The sequence below is a fragment of the Phlebotomus papatasi genome, chromosome 2 (assembly GCF_024763615.1).
Source record: "Phlebotomus papatasi isolate M1 chromosome 2, Ppap_2.1, whole genome shotgun sequence".
NCBI lineage: Eukaryota > Metazoa > Arthropoda > Insecta > Diptera > Psychodidae > Phlebotomus > Phlebotomus papatasi.
The window spans coordinates 22,184,863-22,205,107 of record NC_077223.1 but is presented as its reverse complement, the minus strand read 5'-3'; the positions used below and the strand labels follow the sequence as shown (position 1 = coordinate 22,205,107).

Genomic DNA, 20,245 nt, shown 5'->3' with positions numbered 1-20,245 from the left:
ATGTCTTACTTAAAGCCTTACTTAGAAAATTCTACAAGACTTATATTAACAAAAAAAAAATGCTTCTTGGGAATCTTTACAATCTTAGTTTTTGCTAGTGATCTCAATGAATTTGTGAATCTAACCATAATCACTAGTTAGCTGAATCAACATTCTGAATGTCAATTCCCTAGTTTTCATGAGTTTGTCCCACTGATAACTTTTTCCTCCGAAAAAAGCAAGTTCCACTTTTTTATTGAACTTTAAATTTTGTTAAAAATTTCAAGGTGTAATAAGTGAAAATTAAAGTATCAATTAATGATAGGTTTCAATATTTTATTGTACTCTTTAATACTTTGCTCGTTTTTACAAATTTACAGATTTTATCCCCTGTGGATGAGTTCAATTTCTTAAATCGATGAAATCTCATTAGATTTGCTGATTTTAAGTCAACAAACGAAAATTGTGTCTCTGTGAGAATGAAGCTGATAATGCTTGATTCTCATTGACACCTTTTCCCACAGCCAATCCATCAAATACTCTACGTTTCCACCTCAACAATAATCGAGATATTTTCACCTGACTTGAGTGTCGAAAGTCCGCCCAAAAAGCTCTCTCCATGGATTTATCGACAGATTGAATTAATCGGGGAAGAAAGATAGGATATGGACCAAATTTTCGATTAGACGATGGGTAAAGTTGTTTAACTCTTGGTTATATAGAATCTAATTTGTGAAGCACACAAATCACATTGAAGAGGGTGTATTGATTGTCTTTTTCACTGCTAGATACTTTACCCAATAAACCAATTTCACAGTCAATCAGGACGAAAGAAATTTTCTGGTGAAAATTCTAAACAGATAAAGAGAGGATCTGGGATATTTTACAGGATTTTCTGTGTAAAATTAGATTAATTTAATTCTCAATTGAATTCAACACCCATATCCTTTGGACTTTAAGGCGCACGAAGATCAAAGAAAAACTTTCCTTTTGAGATGGTAGAGTAAAATTTTATGTCAAGTTTTTTTTTTTACATTTTGCATACAGATTTTACCTTCTATATCATAAAAAAAAGTTCTATTTCCTCAAAGTTTATTATTAGAAAAACTTTGCTGGATATTTTTTGCTAATTAAAAGCGATAGAACATTTTTTTCAATAGGTAATTATTTCTTAATTTCAGAAGAAAATATTGTATCTTTGTATCAGTCTTTTAGCGCTACTTATATACAGGTGCGTATATATCTTAAACCAGCGAAAGGTATAATTTTGTGATATAATTTGTATTACTCGAATTCCACGAAAAAATCGTATAATTCATCCATGCTTTAATCCTTCAATTAAGCCTGGGGACTTTTGTTTTGAATCACGCAATTGCCCATCCCTTTGTCTGGCTGTCATTAGAGGTAGAGACCAAATGGTTATAAATATTGACTTGATGAACATGGGAAACCCCCATAAGTTGACACTCATTTTTCGCCACCTATCCAACAAAATATGTCTTGGACTATTTATGTGCAAAAGAGTGCAAAAGAAAATGCTCTTCAGTAGGTTAGACAAAGATACCAAATAATTATATATAATAAGAGATTTTAATGCATTTTATTTTCAATAAATTATTGTGAATAAACGAATTAAGATAGAAAATTCAAACTAAAAAGACATGAAAGAATATTAAATTTACTCACTTTTAGGCATAGTAGTTGGCATATAAAATGTTCTCTCTAAGTGGGAGAATTATTAGAAGACAGAAAAAACACAGAAAAATGCATAATTTTAGGTGCACTTTTTCAAAAAATCTTTAAAAAATACACTTTATTTTCATCGTAGGTTCTTGATATGTTCACAAGAGTTATAGAGGATGAAATTACGCGTCATTTTAGCTTTATGTGACTGCCACTGGATAAATAGGACCGGAGATATAAATTTTTGAATTTTAGAGAACAGCAGAAAACAAAATGCATATTTAAAAAAATCCAGACGTGACCCGCACAAACGGATTTCAGATTTGAGATCCCTAAATGACCCTCTAACAAATTTTTGCACTCTCGTCAAAGACACCCACAACGTGTCGCACAGTGTTATTAATCTTTTCAAAATTTAAATGCATCACTTTTGCTTTTTTTGGGTCTTGCAATTTCAAAAATAAAACCGCCTTTTTCTTTTGTAAAATAGTAGAAAATGTTAAGTATATCTTCTCTAACTTTCAAGTCATTCAGTATATAACTCTAAGAAGATAGTACCATTAGAAATTTCTGTCGCTATGCTTGGCTAGTGGGATACATAAAATTTAAGTGCTTCTCTCTCAAAAAACTTAATTTTATTATGTTGAAAAATTCAGCAAAAAAAGTTAGAGAAAATCTACTTTTTACCTACGTAACTTTCTAATGTTTATGATCTTCAGAGTTGGTTTATATTATATGGCTAATCTACTCTAATTTATTAAAAGATTTTTTTTTTAATTGTGACTTAAGGACAAATGACCGATCATATTTTGAAAAATTACTTGCTTGTAGTACTTATAGAAGTTTAGTGCTTTCGAGAACAAGGTTAAGCCTGAAATCTGCACACAGAAAAATTTGTACACAAAATTGTTACACCGAAGGTTGTCCAGATTTGAAAAAGTGTTTGGCAAAATTTTAAGCAAGTGTTTGGTACACAATTTGTTAACGTTTGGTACACAATTTTTTAACATTTGGTACACAATTTTTTAACATTTGGTAAACAGTTTTTTAACATTCGGTACAGAAGTTTTTAACGTTTGTTAACATTTTGTGAATTTCTTGTTTTATTTTTTTTTTTAACCGCGGTTAACGTTTTGACAAATTAAAAAAAAAAAAATTTCACAGAAAAAAAATATTCTGTAAAATTTCTCGTGGATGCTTGTGAAGTACTATTGGGGGCTTACGAAAAGCTCGTAAATCATATAACCCACATTGTTCGTAACAAGATCACTTAACGAGCATTTTTTTTCAATAAGTGATGCTCTTTAAGTGATCATGTTAGTACAATGTTAGTGAAAAAAAGTATATACATTTACGAACTTTTTAGCGGATTATACAATTTACGAACATTTCGTATATCCCCAATAAGAATTCACAAACATTTACGAACAATTTTACAAAATATTTTTTTTCTGTTTATACGCTAATATTTTTTTTTTAATGATGTCCCTGTTTCTTCAATTATAGCCTCCATTGTATGCCTTATCCTAAGAAAAAAACATTTTTTTTTTAAATAATTTTTAATTAAATTTATTTTACTACAACTAAAAATAAAAATTTATGTATCACATAATTGTTTTTTTGGAAACTATATAGTAATAAGAATTAACTATGCAAAGCGAGAAACACTCCTCATTTTCAATTTCATCAACATGTTTTACAGTCGTTTCTTTCTATTTTTTTACCTTAAAGCTTTGCAATTCAGTGTCAAATTTTTCATTTTTTTGGATTTGGACGAAAAAGAAGAAGATGATTCGTAATAATGTGAATCACCTTTTTTCTTTCCTCATTATTTAATGATTTTTTCTTTAAAAGTTCTGCTCCCCTCACGATCACAGTCCTTTGTATCTTAAAGTATTCTCGCAGCTCCTGCAATACACAAAAAGCCAAAATTTCATGAAGGACTGAAATAATCGAAATAATAGTTTAAAATTTGTAAGGAAAATTAGGATAGAAAATTCTTTGATAATTTTTTTTTCTTTTTTAATCGCTTCAAGCAAGAAATTTAAAAAATTTCATAAATTATCGAAAAGTTTCTACATCAGAAAGTTGAAAATTTAAAAATAATCAGTGGTAAGGCCTGATAAACTTATGGTAGCTGAGATTTATTATAGGTGAATTCGAAATGCGTACAACTTGGGATGCTTTCAACCTGGAATGCGTAAATATTCGATTGTGAGTTGAATTTTGGGAGTAAAGAATCGCGTCGAGTAAACTATTCTCGGTCGAAATGGTTATAATTGGCTCAACGCGATTCTTCACCTCCAAAATTCAACTCACAATCGAATTTTCACGCATTCCGAGTTGCAAACACCCCGAGTTGCACGCATTTCGAGGTCACCTGTAAATAATCTCTGCTACCATAAGCCTATCTGGGCTTATCACTGGTCATTTTCTATTTTAAATAGTCTGAGTGGGGAAGGCCAAAAAATAAAAAAAAGTTCATTGAAATCGGTTAATAAACATAAGAGCTAGAGTCCGGTCTATATGGATATAGAATGGGTCGGGGTACAGTGGGTTGGGGTAGGGGCGGGTGGTATCCATTATTAGAAAGATCTTGCTCTCAGATACAATATCGACGGCTCCATTCCATACTATTCTAAGTCGACTTAGAATTATATTACTCCGAGAGATATGTTACCCCTGAGACTGAACTCCACAACTTGTGTGAATATGAGGGTCACCGGATATCCGGGTAACGAGCTATTTAATTTTTTCGACTTATAATAGACAAGGATTTTCACACTTTTTCCATTCTATACTATTGTAAGTCAACTTAGAATTTTCTTGGGTGAAAAAAAGATTCTTACCTTTATTTATAAGTTGACGTAAACTAGTATTACCCGGAAATTTTTGAACTATTTTGAAAAATTAGTATTCTAAGTCGACATAAAATAGAAAAAAATTTGAAAATTCAAGACTTAGAATAGTATAGAATGGAAAGTATTTGTATGAAGTGTATTATATGTCTACTTAGAATTATATGGTTAGGAAATATTGCACTGTTATTTTTCAAATTTTATATGGGAAAGTGTGCTAACTTCAGTGTGCTTGGAAATTTGTGCAATCTGTCAAATGGGATACAAAGTAAATAATTGTTGCGCTGCATTAAGTACATTTTATTGTGTCTTCTGAATAAATAAGGTAATGTGTTTATACCGTTTTGTAATCAATAATAGATAACTAATGAGTTGTTCTATAAATTTACGTGTTGTAGCCGCAAATAAGCCGAATAAACGCAAAACATCAGGGACCATAAATCGCATATAATGGCTACAAGATTGAATTCATCATCGTCTGAATCACCAGACTCTGAGCCAGAACGTTTCCCAGATGATGGCAAAGATGATGAGTACATAATGGAATCACTTTCCAGTAGTACCTTTTCAGTTAATTCCGGTAGTGAGACGATGAGTTCAGTGCATTCAGTAGTATGCTTGGTTATTCAGGGAGCTTCCGAGGAATATCCAATTGGAATTGACACAATTATTGACACCTCTCCTGCAGCAGAGCATTTGGAGGTCTTGCCAAATAATATAGACATTGGTAACTCCTCATCTCAACCTGGATATTCGCCGTGCAACTTACCAAATGAGATAATCAGAAGCAATACACCACCGCACCCAGAACCATCAAATTCATTACCAGCAACAGGAATCAGTAACATCTCATCTTGCCCAAGCCATTCAAAGGGCGTGCAAGAAACAAACATCAGTAACTTGTTACCTCACCCAGGACACTCTATGGACACACTGAATGAAATTGACGGCTCTCCAAAAGGCCGTAAGAGAAAACTACGCCCATTGAAATGGCAAAAAAATATTGCTAAAATGGCGCGTAATGCAGGGCAAGAATATACACGGTATAATAAAAGGTATGATGCGCGTGAAATTGGGACTCCTTGTCCTCAGTCTTGCCGACTCAAGTGCAGTGAAAGATTGACTGAGAATGATAGGCTGAATAATTTCAAAAATTTCTACGCATTGAAGGACATAAATTATCAACGTCAATTCCTGAGCATACATTGCACGGAATTTTCAAAGCAGTCAACGAAACTTATGTTCCAAGAGAGTCGTAGAAGGTACTCCAGAATTTACAGACTGCCAAATATTGATGGTGACTTAATTAAGGTTTGCGCCACAATGTTTAGGTCCACTTTAGCTATAACCTCCCAAGTTGTTGAAACAGCACTGCAAAAAACGAATTTAATAACAAAGATACTAGCACCAGACTACAGGGGTAAATTTAAACGTAATATCTCTGAAGAAGACAAGGTTACATCAGATTCTGTGAGGAAGCATATTAACTCTATTCCTAGACTACCAGCGCATTACTGCAGACAGGATTCAACGCGAGAAATTATTGATGGCCGGCTCAATGTTTCCAAAATGCATGGTCTGTACACGGAGTGGCTCAATGATCAGAATGAGTCATGCGCTCCTGCCTCTGAAAGAAAATATCGTGACATTTTCAATCAAGAATTCAATATCTCCTTTCGAAATCCTAAGAAGGACCAATGTTATGAATGTGTCACATACGAAAGCTTGAGCCCAGAAGAACAAAAAGAGAAAAAACAGAAGCACGATGAGCATCTATTTAACAAGCAAAAAGCTAGAGAGTTAAAGAAATGTGATACGAAATATGCTGAGGATCACCCAGAGACATTGGTAGCTTGTTTTGACTTCCAAAAATTTATCACGATCCCAAGTGCTCCAACAAGCACACTGTATTACTCTAGAAAGCTAAATGTGTTCAATTTTACCTTATTCGATGTTGCCAAGAAGCTGGGCAAGTGTTACGTTTGGGATGAAAGCATCTCAGGACGAGGAGCAGAGGAAGTTGCCAGCTGTCTTTTTGAATATATGAGGCAAGAGATTGAAAAAGGTACGAAGCATTTTATTTTCTGGACGGATAATTGTCCTGCTCAGAATAAAAATAAATGCTTGGCCGCATTCTATGGATGGATGTGTAAAACGTTCAAAATTGACATTACTCATCGATATCTAGAGCGTGGTCATACCCAGAATGAAGCTGATAGTGTTCATGCTCTCATTGAAAGGAAGACAAAAAATCAGACAATTTTTGTACCAAATCAATGGTACTCATTAATACGTAACGCAAAGAAAAAGGAAGCGCCGTATGAAGTTGAAGAAATGTGTATGGAAGATTTTCTAACATTCAAAATTCTCCTTGAAGGAGCGAACACAACCAAAAATTCTAAGAAAGAAAATGTTCCTTGGCTTAAAATTCGTGAAATTCAAGTCCAAAAAAGTAATCCCTTTACTTTGTTGTATAAAACCGACTTTGAGCAAGAAGCAAATGAGATAAAACTGTGTGATGTCAGTTCATACCAAAAACTTCGAAAGAGTAAAAAACCAATGCCAAAACTGATGACATTGAAAACCATTCCTCAAATCCGACAAGGGAAGAAGCCAATATCTGCAGAAAAGCATAAGGACCTTATGAATCTTGTCAATAAAAGTGTAATTCCAAAAGCGTATTCAAACTTCTTCGCAGATTTAGTTTTGGAAGATGATCTTAAAAAAGAAATGGTGGAGAAAGAATGCTTTAGTGATGAATAATATTCTGTAATTAAAAAATATTTATAAGCTTTGTTTAAAATGAATTGAAATAAAAAAAATAAACAAAAAGTCTTCATAGTGAACTCTTTAATTTAATCATCCAACGTGAAAATGAAAGATTGTTCTTTTTATAAATACCTTAAGATATTTAGTGTTGCTTGAGCGTGATATTTGATTTATTTGCAACATTTTCCAAGTAATACTATTCTAAGTCCACTTAAAGAAAAAAACTGTAGGCAGTATTTCCTAACTATATAATTCTAAGTCGACATACAGGTTTATTGGTACAAAATTTTCCGCGTTAAACTATTCTATGTCGACTTAGAATCCAAATAAAGGTAAATAAATCCAAAAATTCCATTCTATATAAAATTATGATAATTATTTAAAGAAAATAAAGGAATTATTCTTTGATGGTAATTCCATTATGTGTAGACAATTAAAAAGAACCTATTTCGTATATACATGGTGTTCGAGAGTAATTTAGTTCCACGTAAACATAGTTTTTAAGTTGCAAAACTTCAAATGGCTCTCCTGTAATGTTGTCATTCTGAGATAGAATAGTATGGAATGGAACCGTCGATATATGCTAAAATTCCATCGAAATCCCTTCATAAACACAGAAAAAATGCAGTCCGGTCAAGACATTTTTGGTTATAGCTCGGGTCAGAGAACATCAAGGGAGGAGTGCGATCTACCGTTGGAAAGAGTCTCGACCTCAGCTACTACATACTAAAATCGTCTAGTTCTCAAAATAATTCGAAATAAAATTTTGGAAAATTTTTCGTGATCTGTAAATGTCAAAACGTGTAAATCCAAAATTTGGGCCCGATTCGAAGAGTTTGGATTTCACGTGTGTCAACAAAAGCTGGGATTGTAAAAAATATCAGTTAATAAATGGGATAGAACATTAATTTTAGGTTTAATAAATTTATTTTAATAGTAAAAGCACGAAATTTCGTAAAATTTCGAAAACAATCTGAAAGTTTCAACAAATGGTTCCTTAAAATTTTCAAGGAAAATTGGGATATAAAATTGATCTTTTTTATAATTGGTTCAAGCAAGGAATTTTTAAAAATTTTCAAAAAAAATCGAAAAATTTCAACATCAGATAGTTTCAAATAAAAAGAATAGGAAATTATTTTTAGGTACACTTAATTCATTTTTCAAGTAAAAAATACGAAATTTCGCAAAATTTCAAAAACGATCTAAGTTTCAACACGTACTTTAAAATTTTTAGGGAAAAGTGGGAGGGAAAATTGCTTGATTAATTTATGAAATTTATTTAATTTTAAAATTTCAATATATAATACAATAAAATTTGGATAAAATTTGATTTTTTAAATTGAAATAATTATTTAATTTAATATTTCAAAACTTTCAAATTTTGCTTGAAATTATCATGTCAAATGCATTCTTTGAAAACTTGGACATAATGGGGCGCAAATGGAGGCTTGGGCGCTTCTGTCTTGGAGAGCCCCTATTTTAATCTTACCCTGAATTGAAAACTTCGAATAGGGCAGATTTTAGAGCATTTAAATGTGTAAATTGAGAGGCAGGAAGTTGGCAAATAAAATCTTATGGAAAGAAACAAAGAGAAAACGTGGCGGATTACCTTCACAATGAGCTTGTAAAAAAGTGCTGGTGACTTAACGGGATATGGTGGTGCCTCCTCCACATGAACTTCCAACTCACTGCAATCTTGGGGAGCACGGGATGGTCCTGGTTGCTCTGGCAAGGAAACAAGCTTCAGGATAAATTTATTTCCTGCCAATGCTGGGAAGGTTGCAGGCGTCAGTCTTATGTTGCTTTCGTCGTAAATCTCCAGCTTTGCACCAATTATTTCCAGTTGTTCTCGAGCTATAGACAAAAAAAAACATCATAAAAAGCCTTCTGAATAATTTTACACATTTATGGGAAACTTACCTGCTTTTTCCAACTCTGAATACTCTTTTTTCACGAAAATCTATGCTCACCCACGCGTCCACACCATTAAATTGAACTACCGCATGTGTAACACCCGCCATGATGATTCGCGAATAACTGTCAGATAATGAGAATTTTGCGCAAAACTCTCCATACTGGTACCATGTGACTTACTCTTTCTGTCTCTTTGTGCTATGATCTCTCTAAATCTCTCTCTCGCTGAGAGAGAAAGACTGCTAAAGCACCAAATGTACACGATTTTAGCTCCTTTCGATGAACAAATTATTGTGTACATTTTTTCGTGATCTCTTGGTGTAACAAATAGTATGCATGAAAAGTTATTATTTTTATGTACAGAAATTTTTGTGTACAAATTTTTCTGTGTGTGAGAACTCTACAGAGATACGAAACTTCTGTAAAACTATATGTATATTTTATGAGAAATTTTTCCATCTTTTCCAAGAGAAAAAGTCAGGAAGTAATACAGAATATGTATATATGGATGAAAAAATTGTCTTGCAAGGGAATTTTAACTATCTAGTGCTGAAAATGTATAAAGTCTACCCCTTATCCACCAGTTTTAATGATTTCTTCTTCAGTTCTCTTAAGGGTAAGAATGCAACAGATGGGCTAATGAGGAAAATCTCCTCTTTCTCTCTCTGTCAGACACAGTTTTTCATGTTGATTTTGTTCCTGGGAAATGCATGCAGAAAATGGTGTGGAACAAATGAAGTATTTCCTCTCGATATTGCATTTTGTGGGAAATTGTCTATGTGCATTGTCGTCGTGAGTAGCATTTTCCACCCACACAGCAGGACGAGGTGAAATTTTGGTGTGGTTGAGCTTACAAGGAAAATAAAAAAAAAATGAAAGGATGATTCTTGCACGCTATGGCAGAGAGGAAAATGCTCAATAAGAGCAAAATGCCATGTGAAAATGCACTCATGAGGCGAATTGAGGGTTCGACGAGATGAAATGGAATGGCCAACGAGGCATTATTATGTGGCGTCACGTATCAACAATATGTAATCCCATTGTATTGAAGTCCCACCGAGCTTCAACACTATGCTGGAAGCTTCCTCATATTGCATTGGTGGAAGCTTTCTCCTCTGTAAGATTCTGTGCATAGCACAGCACCAAAATGGAAAATCTTTCCTGCTAGGACTGTGTGATTAAATGTGTGGAATTTTGTTATTCATCCTTACCTGGGGATGCTTGAAAATCATTGTCATTCTAATTAGTCTCTCTTTCGATTGTGATGGAATTTTCACAACTTCTTCCCATGCCCATTATTTTGTTGTCTTATATTTTGAAGAATTAGGAGATGAATGGTGGTCGGTTATATTTTTAGGAGAGTATGGAAAATATTTTCGCAAAATAATACTTTTGTGGATTTGCATTATATTTTCATTTTAAATTGTGGAAATTTTCTAATTCAGAGAGAAAAGGTCATAGAGTTTCAACATGGAATATTCGTTGAATAATTGACTTTTTAGATTTAGACCTTTTAATTTCACGCTCATTAAATTATTTCTGGAGGGGAAATGTAAATTTTCTTCATACTCAGAGAAAAATTTAAAGTCCTGTAAACAATCTTGTAAAATAAGTTGATTTATTTGGAAAAGTAACAAGATATTTGGGTACGTCTATTGCCATAGCGTTTCTTGTGAAATCTTTTCATTTTCAACTAGATGTTGTTAGGATCAAATTTTTTATGACTATTACACAAGATTCTTGTAAAAAATTTCTCAACATATAGCGCTGCAAAATTGTTCATTTCCAATTCTTTCTCTCACTGTATTATTACACTTGTACATTAAAATTTTAATATGATTCACATTAATTGTCGCTGGTGAGAGTCCAAATGTGTAATTTGTATGTTTGAATCATTTTATATTCAAAATTTGATTTATTTGTTAATAAAAAGGTAGACTTGACCCGCAAAATTTGATATAAATTGATTTATAGCATTAATGCGAAAAATTAATGCGATTTTCTCTTTAATTTTTTAATGTGAAAAATTTATGCTTTAGGTAAATTTAAACTTATTTTTGCAGACCAAGTTCACTTCTTTATCAATAAGTAGAAAAACCCCAAATATTAAGTGACTCAAAGACACAAATAACATATTTGGACACTCACAAGCGACAATTAATGTGAATCACATTAAAATTTTAATGTGCAAGTGTGATAACGCCGTTAAAATGGAATTGAAATATTTTTTTCTGAAATATTTTATCAATTCGGTGGACATTATAATCAAGATTTTCAGGATGTATGTTATATACACAAATTATTTGTTATATACACAAATTAAAACTTAGCGAACTACTCCCGAACACAACGATGGCTTCAAATCCAATATTAATGCACTGTATTAATTCTAGTCCAGTTTTAGCCACAAACAATATTAATTACCAGTAAATAAATTTGGTGGGAACAATTTAGTTTAAAATACTACTTATTTGACTGCAATAAAATTGAAATTAATGAATAATTTTATCATGTTAATTCGCTCAAATCAAATTATTTATTTAAATTAATGAGCAATAACATTTGTAGCATTTTAAAATATTTTAACTTGTTTTTGTGAACCAAGTATAATTTCCTATTACTAAATTTGCTGTGATCTATCAATTCAACTGATGTATAGATTTTAACACAAAATAAAGCATAGAAACAATTGATAGGGGAGACTGGAGCAAAAAGTAGCAAATAGGAAAATTCAAAATTCAATATCTTCCAAGGTAAAAAAGATAGCGGCTCATTTTTTCTATAGATAGCCTCCATAGACCTTCTTCAATGTAGTAAGTTTCTTAGAATTCGAACAAGGAATTTCGAAAATAAAAAATATTGAAATTTTTAGTTCTATTTTTGAAATATTTTCCTTTCAGAAGATAACAATTATTACTTACTAATTTTCCAAAATTAATGCACAGGTGAATATTTTCTAAATAATTTGGATTCTTAAGAATACGAAGCCGCTATCTATTTTAAAATTTCACAAAGTTTCTTTTCTCCAGAAATCCTTTTATTAAAAATGGCCGCTTGGGGTAAAAAGTAACAAAAGGTATAGAGCAAAAAGTTACAAAGAGCGAAGCAATTTCTGATGTCTCACGGCGAAAAGAAACGTCATTATCATGTCTCGTCGCTTTTTGTTTGCATTGGTCAAACGATTTGCAGTCTTTTGTGTGTGTGTGTTTTTTTTTTTTCTAAAAGAGCTTGAAAAGCGCTTTTCTCGTTTTCTCACTTTTCTCGCAGAGAAAACGGTGTTTTACAAAGGTGTAGATGAATAAATTTTCTATGAAAATATGTCCTCTAGATATTTTTTCAAATTTACGGGAGCCCGTAATGAAGCGAATCAAAATATGATAATACCCAATGTCTGGTACTATTTGCCCCAGTATTTTTGAGAATAGTCACAAAATTACCTTTTAGAAATCGGCTCTATAAACGTATTTCCTTACAAAATAGACGAATACTACTTTCAAACATTTTTAGAGCGGTAAATTTCCTATAAAACTGCACTAATTAAAAATTTCTGGGGCGCTAGGGTAGCTTGTAAAAAAATAAAATATCCGTTTTGTGACTTTTTGCCCCAGTCTCCCCTATGGAAAATTAATTTGTAATATCCTAGAGTAATATCACAGTTAGAATTGATAATGTACAAAAAAATTTTAAAAGCTTTAATTTTATAATTTTTATTGAATAAGTTTTGTGTGCCACGTCGCTTGTTTTGTTTTGAATTAATGACAGATGGGCAGGAATCTTTTCTCACAAATATTGAATTAAAATTATTTAATGTTGCATTATTCGCACTGTCTTTGGATATTTGGAAACGTTTGTGAACTTTTTATTCAGAAATATGACAATTTTGCTGCAAATTACAAGCCACGTAAGTGAACAAAGGAAGTTACTGCAAATGCTGACTAGAGAAAATTTTGTATGAAAATTTGTTATAACTTCCCCAAAAATAAAAGTTACGACAAATTTTGATAAATTTTTATTAATAAACATCACTTACGATAATTTTTGTTTAAAATTATTTTTATTGGGCTTATCAAAGTTTCTTTTTCTCAAGTGCGTTTAATAAACAAAATTACGCCGATTCTAAATGTCGTCGGTTGCATCTACCTCTGTCGTATCTGCATTTCTTTTGTGTCAGCATTTCACTTAAGAGGGGACGTCTGTATTGTAGCTTGCACCGAATGCAGATATAAAACAAATGCAGATACGACAGAGGTAGACGCAACCGACGATGTATACACTGGTAAAAATAAAAGGGTCAAATTGACCCTTTTCAAAAGGATGGATCGTATTTGACCCTTTGAAAGGTTCACTTTTGTATCTCTTGAAATTTAGTATGCACATTTATCACGAATAATCATGTTTTATTGTAAACTTATTACTGATATCATATTTCTCTCATCTGAGCGAACACCAAAGATCACTTTTTCATTGTTTTTTTATTCGTTTATTCCGGAATTAAATAGATGTCAAAACCGTGACCCTTTCGAAGGGTACCTGGTGACCCTTTGAAAGAGTCAAATATGATCCATCCTTTGGAAAAGGGTCAATTTGACCCTTTTATTTTTACCAGTGTATATCTCAAAATCGCAAAAATGAAGTTACGACAAATGCTGATTTAACTGACGACATTTAGAATTTATTCAAAATATAGGCATGAGTCATTTACCCTTATGGAACTCTTGCAAGAATTGTTCTACAACAACGTAACACTATTTTATTTTTATTTTTTGGTAGTGTAGAAAAGAAGAGTCCGATTTTACAAGCTGTCCGAAATTTGGCGCAATTCCTCTAAGTAAAAAATAGGTAGGGGAAGACTTTGAGACTTTGCACACACTCTGATTTCGAACACTAATCAGGATCTGTAAATCTGTCCTAACTTTTTCAAAAGAAAGTGTGACTTTAGATAGTTATTCCAATTATGTGCGAAGCCTGTAAGCCTTCCCCTAATCATGAGCAAAAGTTTTGTCTTTAAGAGTTGAATCGCTAAACTATTTCATCCATCTGAAAAGTTAATGTAAAACTGCTTTTGGAGTATTCCATGAAATCGAGCATTCAGTAAATCTTGCAAGATTATTTTAAATTGCGCATTATATGGAGAAAATAATTAAAATTCCTTTAATTCCTTATTCTCTCCCAATTTTCTACATGTGTTTCCTCTGATAGGGACATTCATTAAATAATGAAAAAATTATTTGGCCTTGTTGTTGCAGAGCCTCCACTTTTGGGTCCAGGATCAGCGGGTTTCGCAGGATACGGACCACCAGACTTCCACCAGGCCACAGAAAGCTGGAAACAACCTCCAACACATGCAGGCATCATCAAGGAGACACCAGGCATGGGACCGGCCACGAGAAATCCCAGTGTGAATTTCGTATCACAGGGACAACAGCAGGGTGCTGTGATGATGGTATATGGCCTCGATGGACAGACATCAAACACAGAGAAGCTCTTCAATTTGGTCTGTCTGTATGGGAATGTTGCAAGGGTGAGTTGCTGTGACAATGGAAGTTTCAACCACATCAAAATTCAATTGCTTAGTAGAAAAGCCCCTGAGGTTCATTCAGCTATGTACAATAGTGATAACATACGGCTTCTCATATTTCCTATAGATAAAGTTCTTGAAAACCAAAGAGGGAACCGCCATGGTTCAAATGGGCGATTCTGTGGCTGTTGAACGGTGTGTTCAACATCTAAATAACATTCCCGTCGGTAATAGTGGCAAATTACAGATTGCGTGAGTTTTAAGATGAAGCATTTTTGATAGTTTTTTTTTTTGGCGAACTTTTGACACTCAATGGCATGTATTTTTCTTACAGCTTCTCAAAGCAAAATTTCCTGTCCGAGGTCACAAATCCATTCAGTCTTCCAGATCATACGCCCAGCTTCAAAGAATTTACCGGATCGAAGAACAATCGTTTTTTGTCACCAACACAGGCGAGTAAGAATCGCATTCAACCTCCGAGCAAGGTAAGAAAAATCTATTTATTTATTTAGCTTTGGGTAAGAGTTTTGGAAATTGAAGGAAGGTTGTATCAATTTATATCTTGTATTTTACATTTCGTTTAATTACTTAAATTCACGACACTGAAATAAAGTCAAAATAATCCAAAGCCAGTGATAAGCTAAGATTGTCGCAACCGAGATACTTTACAAGGAATCTCTGAGTTTCTGCAAATCAGAATACGTGCAAATTCGACTGTGACTTGAATTTTGGAAGCAAAAAGTCACGTGAAGTCGATTTCATAACCATATCCCATAAAATATTTTTTAATATTAAATACCTTTATCTTGAAATAACAAGTTTTCAATTGATAACCTACATTTTTCTTATAACTGTAAATTTAGTTACAAAGATTTTAATACTATTTTTACACGCAACATAACTCGATTTAAGACAACGCACTATCAAGCCTAATAAATAAACAGTGAAGCTATATTTTTCACCTTTCCTTGCAAAAATTTTGCAGATATTGCTCCTCTACTTAAACAAATTTACTCGTTGTTCTTGTATTATTTCGGCGAACATTATAAATTATGTATTTCACAAGTACCTTTGTATGATTTACCTGTATTTTGTTGGTTCCTATATATATTGGTTCAATTCATGAAGAAAAGGGTAGGGTTCTCGTTTTCAAGGACTTCGCAGAGTTTTTCCTAGACGGCTATTTCTTAAGTTTACCGGTTCACAACCGATTTGAACCGATTTATTAATCGCTCAAAAGTTACTCCAATATAGCTTAACCCTGTAACGGTGTTTTCTTTAATATGCAAAAAAAAGTTCTAAAACAATGTTTTCTAGGGTAATTATGATCCAATAAATTCGAAAAAACCATCCATTCTTCATTATCTCTTTTAGTTTAGGCGCTAGGTGAGAAAATATAAAGATTTTTGAAACTCTTTTTGCTTCTAAAATTCACATTTTTAGTTTTTTCAATAAAATATTTATACAAAGTAGAATGGCATATCTTTTAGTGAAAAATAAATTTATTTTAGTCAGATAACTTTAAATCGGTATTTTTATGGAAATTGGAAATGAGTTTTTTTGCACAAATATTTTTTGTTGCTTTTTCTCTGACCTGTCACACAAAACTGGGAATAGCAATTAAACGAAGAGTCAAAATGAGTTCAAACTTTCAAGAGATGTTTATAAGACTATTACCGAGGACACTATAGCACTTTTAAATAAATAAAACCTTCATTGTCGCTGTAAATGTGATTTTTGTGAAGACCGCCTGGAGGCGGTCTTACCTGTTAAAGGGTTAATAGTAAAATAATTGATTATGGGAAATACTTGCTTATCGGTGTATAACCGGTCCATTACCGATTTATAATGGATTGGAACGGTTTCAGACTTATCAAGAATTGAAAGATCTTCCAACTAACACAAAGATGATCCCCTTTGTTTGAGAAATACGCTTATAGAGAATTTTTGACTTTTGATCTAGAAAAACCGTTTTTAGTTTTCGTATATTTATACATTTTCCGTATTTTCGTTATGGACGAAATCTTCGTCTAGATAACTTGTCAAACATCCAAAAGTGAAAAGAAAACGTTCGACGCGTTTTCGAGCAACCTCAAAAAAAAACATAGTTTTATTGAGGAAGGGGAGGGGTGGAGGGATGTTAAAATGAATGTAGAAAGACAGTACCATTTCCCATTAAATAAATATAGAAAGCATAACCGGAGGCGATCCTGGAGCCTGAAGATGATACTGAGGACTAATTGTCCTGAGGGCTTGATCGTCCATCGCAATTCATGAATTTGAAATTGATAACTATGGATTTACGAAAAACTCTCAACGACATTACAGCTATTACCAAGCATAGCTAGTACCTCAAGATGGGAAATAATAAAAAAATGTGCACATTCAGCTTAACCCCTTCCATACCATGGTATTACACTTCATACGCAAATTGAGTGATTTTAGATGATTTATTCCTGGGCAACTAAAATATTCGAATTGCTGTCGGCAATGGATTTTTAGTTACTTTAGTCTTTCAATTACTTGGAAAAAATAGTCCGACTGAGATGAAAATATATTTTATTATTGTTTTCTTGCGTCGCGGAAGGTTATGCAAAATTTTTGCTCAAAATAGCGGACAGAAAATTCAACATCTCGTCGAATTTGTTAAAATTGACCTTAATCCTCTTTCCTGATTTGAATTCTTGTTGCTAATTTGTTTTCTTGGATAGCTACTCTATCTAAATCAATAGTTTTTAATAAAATAATCTAAAGAATTTAAATTCAGTGACCGTTAAGGCGTGTGTTTGACAACGGCTCCCCACGCCACCATAATAGATAAAAAAAAAATTTCTATTACTCATCTACAATTTTCTAAAAATCATCTATTAATCTGTAAGAAACTAATTCCAAACTATGAACATTCTGTCTCAAGTATTTCGGGTTAAAAATGTACTTGAGGTTAATCGTTTCCATAAGCGTCTTCGGAGTCAAATAAGATTAGTGTATCTAGACTACATGGTGGTCAACCGTAATAGAGTTGCAATAATGTGAGATGATGCGGATGCTCTGGAAAGGATCAAGGAGATAGTGATGAAAAATCTGAGTGAGCGATATGGTGTTGCTGAAGCGAAAGCCATGCTTAAGTCTTAAATTAATTGACTTATCCGAAGAACCACACGTGCCATAAGGAATAGAAGGTCTTTCGATTTTATTCTGAAGGTCATAATGCAATCTAGAGACCTGCTCGTCCAAAAGGAGGATATAGAGCATGTTTAGAATGCTAGATGGTATTTTATGTCCGCGGATGTTGTACTTGCTGTGGATATATTTATGTGAAGGTAAAGTGTACTGAGAAACGGAAGGTTTGCCTTAGGTGTACTGGGAACCATGAATTGAAATATTGTAAGGCAAACCGAAACTGTTGTGTGAATTGTAAACGAGTCTCTAAATGGAAAGGATGTAGGATGCCTCTGGACTACTTTGCAAGCTGCAGATAGTGCCCGATTTGCATGAGATTCTTTATAAGGATGGGATGAGGAAGAGAATTGAATTTGATTAAGTTTCAATGAATATTCTATTTTTCATAGGACAAAATATGCGTAGTGTGAGAGGCTAGTTTGATTCTCTCTGACCTTATGTCATCATCTTTCTTCCTCTCCATCCTCTATGTTGTTCCTTACTAAATAAAATATACAGAAATTCTTTTTGTAATATTTGTAATTGATATCAAGATTAATTCTGATCTTGAAAAGATTAAGAGTACACAGAAAATAAGTGTTTTCGAGGAAAAATCCTTTCTTTGCAATAATTTCAATTGATCTACTTTCCAAAAGTCTGTCAACAATATAAAATCACATGCAAAATGTTCAATGACTTGTTCTTTCTCTAGATATTGCACTTTTTCAATACACCACCGGGACTCACCGAGGAACAATTGATAGGGATTTTCAACATAAAAGAAGTTCCACCGACTGCTGTAAGAATGTTTCCTCTGAAGACGGAACGCTCATCTTCTGGCCTAATTGAATTCTCCAGTGTGGCTCAAGCCGTTTTGGCCATCATGAAGTGCAATCATATCCCGATCGAGAGCAAAGGTAAGATTCTAAACCATTTTTTGTTGTCTAAATACCCTTCATCAGTGAGAATGGTTTTAGTGAGATTGAAGTTCTCAGAAAGGTTCAGTGATTCATGCCAAGAATCCCGCAAAAAGAATATCATATCTTTTTTCTAAGAACCTTCTTCGCCCTGATTTTTTTTTACTATAGAGAGAACTATTTTGCAAAATGATTCTAATTTACTGTTGAGCTCTTTTGATGAATATTTCTTTGTCATATTTCGAAGGAGGATAAAGCCACAAAGCAGCTTTGAATTAATTTAAGGAACAGAATGACAGAGATGGGATTGTCAGATATTTTGTGCAATATTTAATTAGAGAATATTTAGCAAGTTTATGTACCTCGAATTTTGTACAATTTTTATTAGATTTCTTGCTGTTGTTTGATAAAGATGGAACTTTTGAAGTATATTTCGCAATTCTCTAATAACGTTAATATTTATTTAAACTAGAATAATTGTCAAATTTTTTACATTGTCTTGCGTAAAGTTCTAAAGCAACACTTTGAGAAATTCCAGAAGTTACAGAATGGGACCTGGGTTAAAGTATGACAAGCCGAAATTTTCAAAATTCTACATTTTCAAGATATAAAAAACCGAGGCTTCAAATTTTCAAAGCACATTTACTACGATTACAATGTTTCTATTCATTTAAAATTGCCTTTGTCCATTTAGTTATAATCTTAATGACATTTCTTCTGAAATAAAGTATAAATAAACGCAGTAAATGTAAATCTAATTGCAGTAAAACTGCGTTTTCTATGAGTGCCTTGACACTTGGTAACTTTTAGAGGGTTAATTCACCTTCTTAAGTATCTCAAGCTTTAACACAGATACATAAAGAGAAAGAGGAACCTTTGCAGCTTCGAAAAAGTTTTATTTCCCTTTATAGTAAATGAACCTAACCCATATTCTGGCCATTTATTATAAAGCGTGTCCACGATAGAATTGTTCCCAAGAATAATGCTTTAAAAATGAAGTCTACATAATATTAAAAAAAAAAGAAAAATATTTTTTGAAACTTTAATTCATTGTAGATTTATTAGATATAGGGAAAGGTTTTGAAAGTTCGTATTAAACGTTCGTACAAGATTTAAGATTTTTTACTGAATGCCACACACACCGAATCAATTATATCACTATATCAAAAAAATCTCTTACTTATTGGGTTCATAATTCTGCCTCACAAAATTTCTGGAAGTCCTTGGATTTTCCTCTACAGGAAAATGAAAATGAAGCAGCATATTTTACGAAGGTGTCCTGGTTAACTCAGCTTCGTACCACTTTTTCCTACCTCTGTAGGCCTCATTTTCCCCGAAAATATTACACCGGACACAAAAATTTGGGCATCACTACTTAGATGGAACTTTCATCTACTTGTTTTCACCATTTGTAGGAGGTATCACGCATTAAAAATCAATTTTAAGCT

General features: G+C 32.9%; 2 protein-coding genes and 1 long non-coding RNA gene across 5 annotated transcripts in view; 2 read left to right on the top strand and 1 right to left on the bottom strand.

The window, feature by feature from the left end:
* LOC129803029 (heterogeneous nuclear ribonucleoprotein L) overlaps positions 1-20,245 on the top strand; it is a 260,754-nt gene that overhangs the window by 229,924 nt on the left and 10,585 nt on the right. For all 3 annotated transcript variants that reach the window (XM_055849343.1, XM_055849342.1, XM_055849341.1), the window contains 4 exons: positions 14,450-14,724; positions 14,849-14,973; positions 15,056-15,206; positions 18,593-18,797. In XM_055849343.1, the coding sequence (XP_055705318.1) occupies positions 14,450-14,724; positions 14,849-14,973; positions 15,056-15,206; positions 18,593-18,797 (756 nt within the window). The remainder of the gene's footprint in view (positions 1-14,449; positions 14,725-14,848; positions 14,974-15,055; positions 15,207-18,592; positions 18,798-20,245) is intronic.
* LOC129803085 (uncharacterized) lies at positions 3,373-9,286 on the bottom strand. Its single transcript, XR_008751838.1, has 3 exons — positions 9,210-9,286; positions 8,899-9,143; positions 3,373-3,570 (listed from the first exon to the last, which is right to left on the bottom strand). It is a non-coding gene; the product is annotated as an uncharacterized LOC129803085 (long non-coding RNA).
* Positions 4,280-7,348, top strand: LOC129803000 (uncharacterized). The gene is made up of 2 exons (XM_055849283.1): positions 4,280-4,845; positions 4,919-7,348. Exon 2 carries the CDS (start codon positions 4,971-4,973, stop codon positions 7,281-7,283), a length of 2,313 nt encoding a protein of 770 aa, XP_055705258.1. The 5' UTR covers positions 4,280-4,845; positions 4,919-4,970; the 3' UTR covers positions 7,284-7,348.

What these genes read in the sequence shown, in the direction of transcription:
- LOC129803000 (XM_055849283.1), top strand. Translation starts at nt 4,971, where the DNA reads ATGGCTACAAGATTGAATTCATCATCGTCTGAATCACCAGACTCTGAG.